This window comes from Sitodiplosis mosellana, unplaced genomic scaffold (genome assembly GCF_009176505.1).
Source record: "Sitodiplosis mosellana isolate CC-2019 unplaced genomic scaffold, AAFC_SMos_1.0 Smas_scaffold_5362, whole genome shotgun sequence".
NCBI classification, from domain to species: Eukaryota; Metazoa; Arthropoda; class Insecta; order Diptera; family Cecidomyiidae; genus Sitodiplosis; species Sitodiplosis mosellana.
Window position 1 is genome coordinate 1 of NW_022600604.1, and position 8,475 is coordinate 8,475.

Sequence of the window (8,475 nt, forward strand, 5' to 3'; positions counted from 1 at the left end):
CCCAATGGGCCATCCTCACTATAAATATATGCATGCCATATAACCCTACATTGTGCATATGTATGCCTTTCAAGTAATGAATTAACATTAGAAATTGTGCCTGAATATTGCTGAGTTATTGTAGGCCCAATATGTGCTTCTCATTTGAATTACATTGAACTTATAGACACACAATAGAAAATAAACAGGCCTATATTATGCTATCCATATGCCTAATATAGGTCTGTTTATGTTTTATTGTGTGTCTATAAGTTCAATGTAATTCAAATGAGAAGCACATATTAGGCCTACAATAACTCAGCAATATTCAGGCACAATTTCTATGTTAATTCATTGCTTGAGAGGCCTATATTAGGCATACATATGCATAATGTAGGGTTATATGGATGAGATTGAGAATAGTGTGGGCGCAATAGACTTATTCCTGGCATAAAAATTTCTGATTAGAATAGGGAACAATTTCTGTAGAAATAGTTCCGGCCGGAACTGTTCCTAGGAATTTAGTCCACATAAATTACTACCGTGCTACTCAGAAATTATGCCACTATTATAATTTCCATTATAAATTGTCTGAATCTACAAAAATAATTTCACCAATAGAACCAGTGCAATGTACAATGTACATAGTGTGGCTCCTTAAGCGCATATGAATATGTTTATAAAATCAAGAAATTAAATCAAATCAAATATATAGATATGATCTGCGAATCCTCAAACAAAAAAATTCAATTATTGTTTGACTTGTAACTTAAATACAACCCTGCGATCAACATAGTACTCATTCTTTTTCAACTGACAGCTTAACGTCACTATAGCATAACACTCAAACGGCGATAAACACGCAACAACATGGTTGTGACGAAAAACTCGTTCCTTAGCCACTTGGTATGAAATTTCAATATTAAATAATTAAATCGTGAAATTTTGGCAGTTGCAATTAATTTTTCAGGGCTTCGGCTACTTAGCATTTAAAAGATGGGCGGAAATAAGTGCAAAAGGTCAAATAATCAGTGTCGAACAATCGATCAACAACGAAAAAAATAAATCTGTGAGCAAATTACATGTCTATACATATAGATTGGTTTGATTAATAAAAAGTTCTTCTTTATTATTACAGCGCACATGTCCAACATGTTTTAAGCAATTTCATTCAAAGACGAGCAACTTCAACCGACATTTGAAGCTTCATGAAGCGAAAAAACTCAAGAATCGTTTAAAATGCCGTCTTTGTACGAAGACGTATCAAAACCTTTCGAATTTCAAACAACACACCAACAAATATCATTTAAAGTGGATGAATAACAACGGCCCCGTACCATTCGTGTACACTGGAGAAGGAGCGAAATTTCGTTGATCTTTTTGAAAAAGTTCCATTCATCAAAAATTCATTTTGTTAAGAAAACTATCATTAAATCGCTTACAAATAAAAACTGTATAAAACTTAAAAATATTATTCATTTCGAATTCAAAAATATCGACCATACAGTGTTCCCAGAATTCGGAACTGAAACGTCAAAATCAATTTAGTATCCATACACTGCTCGTGCAACACAGTGTATCGTTAGTGCAGTGTCAAATTCGAAATATGACAGCTCTAAACTTCAGTTTGTAAACAGATCGTCAGAACACACAAATTTCAGCAAAATGTTTTGGAGTAAAGAATTTTTTACTGATTCATTTTTTTAGCATTAACAATGAATAAAAAACATATTTTTAAATATAGGTGGGATTGTGAGCGATGGAAAAGATTTGGTTGAACGTCCAGAAATATCGTTACATGTATCACACGCAGCGTTGGATACAACAACATTGACAACCGATGGTTTTGTTCAGTTGTTTGTACGAATACACCATAAAAACACATTGGTGGCCACTTTGAGTCAAAACATTCCACAAACTCCTCTCGTGCTGGCATTCAAAGCGAATAAGAAAGTTAAGTTTCATACCAAAGGAAATGGTGAGGTTCATCTATCGGGATTTTTTATTGCCGATGAATATGGTGGAGGAGCTCCTCCAGATGAGGCGCCTAATGCAAAAATTGACAAAGCAAATGATGATTTCGAGCAGAAAAACAAGGAGCACAATAAAAATAATGCTAACGACGAAAAGGACGCGGAGGGCAATAGCAAGACAAACGCTCAGAAAAACGTGCGAACCGATTTGGATACCCAGGTATTTAGAACATTTTGAGATTTATATTATTTAATATCGATAATTTTTCTCCTTTTGTATGAAATAGGAAAAATTACAGGATGAAAACGTTGCAGTGCTAGATTTGGAGCTTGGTAAAGGCAGAAAAAAGGCGAAATACGGCGATAAACTGAAGATTTACTTTGAAAATCGGTTTGAACCTGATGGCATGGCTTACGTGAAAATGACTGAAGAAGACAGCGCTGGCTTTGATTTTATGCTAGGAAGTGAGGATGTAATTCAAGGTTGGAATATCGGGATAAAGGGAATGAAAGTCGGTGGAAAGCGTCAAATTACCTCTCAAGCAAATGTTGCATACGGCGAAAACGGTATACCACAGCTTGTACCTGCCAATTCTGTCATATATTCGACTATCATGGTGAAGGAAATCAATTGAGTTTTAATGAATATGAACTCACGTCGTTTTTCTACGTTAAGTTGATAACTTGCGATATTTATCGATAATATAAAAAAATATAACAAAATGCAGTACATACTGTGAACTCAAACTTTGAAGGCAAACCGTATTACGAAATTATTTGTAAGCTCAAAACATATTTGATCAAAATAGATTTGAAATAAAAATTACGTTTGTTTGAACTTATGCAAAAAATACATGTATGGTAACGTAAAATAACAATTTTCAAAAAGATTTTCTTTCAAAAAAATATATGAAACATTATTGTAGGATTAAGTCAATGGATTTCTTTTTCCTCAGACCATATCGATGCTTCATGTAATCGAATTTATTTTTCAATACATCCAAATCGTTTTACTTCAATGAAACTCCAATTTGTTTGATTTTCAATAGATTCACATAGATGGTGATCTCAGTTGTTGAATAGAATAAATTGTTCTGAATAAATTATTTGCTCAACATAATGCAGTGTCACTCGTTAATGCAGTGTCAAATTCAAAATATGATGCACGATAAAGCATTAGTGAGAGCAGTGCAGCGCTTTGTACTACTCTCGCTCTAACACACATCTTTATGTGTATACGGATTTAGCGGAACGGTTAGAGAGCCAATACATAGATACACTCGTACGCAGGCTACTACGACTGAGTACACTAGTCTGTTGCAAATATCTATGTATTGGCTCTCTAACCGTTCCGCTCAATCCGTATACACATAAAGATGTGTGTTAGAGCGAGAGTACTACATAGCGCTGCACTGCTCTCGCTAATGCTTTATCGTGCTCTGAATTATATCCCGCACACAGCCCGCCGCGTTGTATATTTCACCGCACAGCAAGCATATGGGAGCCCTGAATATATTCACTGCTATCGAGCTGTGAGTAAAGAATACATGAAAACGATACACTTATACATGCGCATCGCATTGCGTTGTAATGTTGTTTTCGAAAGATGAAGTGATGTAAAAAGTTTGGTTATGTGTCACTGTTAATGTTCGCTCTGTTGTCAAGCATCAACTCATATCGAACGTCAGTGATGAAAAAAATTTTCGGTAAATATTTTAATGAATTTTCTTTCACTTTCTTTGTTAAATTCATATGTTAATTAACTATAATTTAATTATAATTATAGGTGTGTGTGTTGGTGCAGGATGCATATCTACCATAAAAATGCCAGGAGAAAGATTGCATATCACCAGTTTGTGCTTAGATAAAACGAAGGGGAAGAAAACAGAAAATCAGCTTTGGCTGCTCAATAAAAATAGCGATAAAGAGAATTTGTTGGCAGTCATAAATCGAAACAATCCCCAAATCAGCCTGAATCTTACATTCAGCCCACCTGTGGATATCGAATTGTATTGTGAAGGTGATGCGGATATACACTTGGTTGGCTATTCGGCCATAGAATTCATTCTTGGGTAACTTTTGCTTGTGAAAATCAATTTGATTTAAATTTGAATTTGATTTCTGTTCGTGTTGATAAAATACATTTATTCTTTTTCTTCAGCGAACGTTCATCGGGAATGGAACTACTAACGAAAGAAAAGACTACAGCTAAAGACGTTCCTCAGTGGACAGAGGTAATAAATATAAAAGGATTTGAAGAATCAGAGGATGTCGCCTGGAGGGTCGTTGAAATAACTGGTTTTAACATAAATTTATTTCTAATTTACAGTTGTCTGATGGCGTAAAGTCTAAAGAACTTGCAGTTGGATTTGGCAACGAGGCCAAATTGGGCGAGGAAATATCTATTTTCTACGAAACACGACTTAACGAGGAGGAAGAAGCAGTCATAAAACATACAGAAGAACCGCCGATAACAATTACTTTGGGATCGAGCAATAATTTCAAAGCCTGGAATGTTGGCATCATCGGAATGAAGATTGGAACAAAACGACGTCTCGTTTGTCCACCAGAAGCAGCTTATGGCAAGCGAGGCTTCCCCCCGATCATTCCACCAAATTCAACTGTCTTTTTTGACGTAACGTTACACAACATTTTGGATTCATCGCTTTGTAATACTCAATAGCATTATTGATAATATTAGTAAACTCATATGTGGAGCTTACAACAACTCATTACATGAACATTTATCATTTTTTCCACTGAATATTTATCAATAGAGTTTTAGTAGTGAGTCAAAACCTATGACCATGTCGTGCTAAAGAAATATGAACTCATATCGCAACGTAGAAAGCGTTGATAGCTTTTTTGTAAGCTCAAAACATATTTGATCAAAATAGATTTGAAATAAAAATTACGTTTGTTTGAGCTGAGGCAAAAAATACATGTATGGTAACATAAAATAACAATTTTCAGAAAGATTTTCCTTCAAAAAAATATATGAAACATTATTGTAGGATTAAGTCAATGGATTTCTTTTTCTTCAGACCATTTCGATGCTTCATGTAATCGAATTTATTTTTCAATACATCCAAATCGTTTTACTTCAATGAAACTCCAATTTGTTTGATTTTCGATAGATTCACATAGATGATGATCTCAGTTGTTTAACACTTTCACGGTTCTTCACACTTTTTACCTATATCTGTTCTTTGGGGACTTCAGGGCCCCATCGATACTTCATATGAAATCTGGACTGTGAAAAGAGATAACAAAATAGTGTCTGAGGCAAAGTTGTAATACTCGAGGTTTGCTATAATTTTGCTGCAACAAATATTGCTTATCTCTTATCAGTTACGCGAAAAAATGATAAGAAAAAATTCGCGGTTTTCGCGGTTTCCGCGTAACTGATAAGAGATAACGACTTGATGTCTATGGCGAAGTTGTAGTACTCAAGCTGCTCTACAACTTTGCCGAAAACCATCTTGTTATCTCCTATCAGTTTCGCGGAATACGCGAGAAACCGCTGAAAACCGCGAAAAAACGCGTTTGTTCTTATCATTTTTCACGGAACTGATAATTATCTGACTACTACTATCAAGCATTTCCATCTTGGTTGTATGACTGTGTTTTTGTTTCCATGCCCTACTTGTGTAAATGCTGATAAGATTACGAAAAGAGCCAGGTTTTTAACGAGGCGAGAACTGATAGTTATTGTTATTATAAATCATTGTAACCAAATACAAATTGATGTAACAGTCTTGCACTCTTTTCCGGCCACACCTCTATTCATTACAATATATTCAGCCAGAGCTTGGCGGTGTTAAATAAAATTAAATACGAAGGAACGGCATATTTTGATCTTTCAAAATTTATTACGTCTTTATTTTCTCTTTGTTGTCTATGCTATGTTGTTCATGTTTTCTTTTTAATTTTTATTTTATCTGGTTTATGTACGGGCGTTTAAATATGCATCTGAAATCAGCTGGTTTTGACAACTATTTTATAACCATTCATAATCAAACATAGTCGTTTGACTTATTGCGATGAAGGAGCCACACTATTGCCATTGAATCGAACCAGTGCAAAGTACATAGTGAGGCTCTTTCAAATGGTTACGAAATATAGGTTTTTATCCCAAATAAGTCAGATGACTATGTGAATTTAGATATTTTAACAAAATTTTAACAAAATATTCATCAATTTTCAATGATTCTTCAAATAGCTCAACATGGAAGGAGCTTAGATTTTCTTCCTTTAATTTTTATACGTTTAAGTTGAGCTATATGGACCGTTGACATGCAGCTACCTACATTCATTTCAATGTTCAGGTTTAATTTTATGTATCAGTCAACTCATATAATTGTACACTAATTGTATATAAACAGGAAAAGATCACGTTTTTCATGACTTTTGGAGTCATTTTCCTGCAAAACTAAATTATTCAGCCAGATTTTGGCTGTGTCAATAAAATGAAGTGAATCATATCAATTCTCTTGCAAGCGCTGCATGGTTTGAACAAATATTATGATCAATTGGACCGTATTCCGTATCGATTGATAAATGGCTACTTATATGACTTATTCAATTTTCGCAAAATAGAAACAATGAATAAAATAAAGTTAAATAATATTTCAAATCTATTTCTGGATTGAATTTTATTTTCATAAACATATGACTCTTGCAAGTGCTGCCATCTTGGAGACAAAAATATACACATAGATGTCATGCAAATGTATACAACCAAGCAATGACATTTGCTTCATTATAAAAGTAGTTCGCATTATTTTTTTCAATGAAACGTGACGTCCTATACTGTGTGTTTGTTTCATATCGTTTTAGTTTTATCTGAACTATTTATATATATAATATATATTTTCTAACTTGAAAAATGCCTTCACCGGAAAAAAATGATTCATCGACGACAGCAGCGATGTCGAACAAAACGCAATCCAAAGACAAAGAACAATCATCAAAACGGATAAGAAAGGAGCCGGAGCGATACGGGAGCCGTGAATGTGATTTGGGAAACGACGATGATTTCCACGAAGCTGATAGGTTGGCTGGTATTGCGGATGCACTGTCAGATGTTCGGGATACAGTGTCAGCCACTTCCAATGCTGTTGATCTTTCTGTGTTCTCTCCAGGAGAGAAAATCATATACAAAAAACTTTGCGACATTGGAGCGCAATTAAAAGTCCTTAACAACAGGGTCACCGATATCGAAGTAACACTAGAAACGAAAAAACAAGTCAAACTCCAAAAACCTGATAAGCAATTGTTGATTAAACTTGGTCTACCATTAAAAAGCATCGAAGCACTCAACAATTTCGAATTTGAACTGTTGAAAATAGAATTTGAAACAGAAGTGGTAATTGAGCAATTATGATGGGATTCCTGAAAGAGTTTGAAAAGATGTTTTTTTAATTTATTTTCAGTTTGGTGCCCTACATATCATTGGCGGAACAAATGGAAAATCAAATGGGGTGAGAGTTTTGGTTGCTCTCTTTGAATGTTTGTTTGAGAAGGAATTTTTGAGAGGCATCACATGGACTGGACGAAGTGCTACTAATGCACAAAAAAAAATTCCTTTGAAAGAGAAAAAGCAAACTCTCTCCATCATTACGCGATTGTGTACGATTGCTGATCAAGCATATTCAGCAGACCAATGTGAACATGATATCAAATACACAGTTCTGAAATATGCATACCTTGGTGGAAATACCAATTCAAAAAGCAAGCGCGGAAATGCTACTCCTGCAGGCGCTGTAAATAACGGTGCTAACACTGGGTCTGGTCAACCAAACACTGGGGCTGGTCAGTCGGCTGCGGATACAAAATCGCAACAACAAAATCATATGATACCACCACGGTACGACGCATTTAATTACGTATCTTTTCCACCACCCCAACAAGCGAACCAACACTCGAACCAAAAAGCGAACCAACCAGCGAACCAACACCTAATTCAACATATTCCAATTCAAAATGTACAATATCATTCCATTCAGAATCAGTACCAAAATCAAGTGATGACTGATCCAAATGGAAATCCAATATTGTATAAATGATTCATTTGAAAAATGATGAACATACTATCATTCCACGATATCGAAAAAATAAAGAACGTATTATAATATATCATCTCACACTTTGCATGAATATTTTATTCACGAATATAGAACTCACGTTCCAATCAACACGTGACCTATTGACGTGAAGTTTGACAGTTTGTATAGCAATCAACTTCAGAGTGAATTGATATTTCAATTATCAGACGCAGAAAGAGCATAATCACATATTAATCTGACACAAAAAGTGCATAATCACCATACAGCAGCAAATTGGAAACAATCATCGAAAAAAATGGAAAACAATCGTCTGCGCTCAAGCAAATCCGTTGGTGGGTACAAATTAGGATTGTTCGAACAGTGTTCTTTCATTAAATATCCATTCGATTTGAGCATAAACCATAAAAGTTGAGGTTAGCTTGTACCTCATAGTGAATTTGGATTCAATTATTTTC

At 34.8% G+C, this 8,475-nt stretch overlaps 2 protein-coding genes and 1 long non-coding RNA gene across 3 annotated transcripts; all 3 read left to right on the plus strand.

Annotated features, from left to right (window-relative positions):
- The first annotated feature begins 825 nt into the window (after nucleotides 1-825).
- On the plus strand, nucleotides 826-1,335 carry LOC129572668 (uncharacterized). Its single transcript, XR_008688477.1, has 3 exons — nucleotides 826-885; nucleotides 950-1,048; nucleotides 1,118-1,335. It is a non-coding gene; the product is annotated as an uncharacterized LOC129572668 (long non-coding RNA).
- A 309-nt stretch (nucleotides 1,336-1,644) lies between these two features.
- LOC129572666 (46 kDa FK506-binding nuclear protein-like) lies at nucleotides 1,645-2,587 on the plus strand. Its single transcript, XM_055452676.1, has 3 exons — nucleotides 1,645-1,654; nucleotides 1,724-2,172; nucleotides 2,240-2,587. Exons 1-3 carry the CDS (start codon nucleotides 1,645-1,647, stop codon nucleotides 2,585-2,587), a joined length of 807 nt encoding a protein of 268 aa, XP_055308651.1.
- Nucleotides 2,588-3,526: 939 nt separating this feature from the next.
- On the plus strand, nucleotides 3,527-5,028 carry LOC129572667 (uncharacterized). Its single transcript, XM_055452677.1, has 4 exons — nucleotides 3,527-3,658; nucleotides 3,739-4,024; nucleotides 4,114-4,186; nucleotides 4,282-5,028. The coding sequence occupies exons 1-4, from the start codon at nucleotides 3,598-3,600 to the stop codon at nucleotides 4,633-4,635; spliced, it is 774 nt and encodes a 257-aa protein (XP_055308652.1). The 5' UTR covers nucleotides 3,527-3,597; the 3' UTR covers nucleotides 4,636-5,028.
- The last annotated feature ends 3,447 nt before the right edge of the window (nucleotides 5,029-8,475 follow it).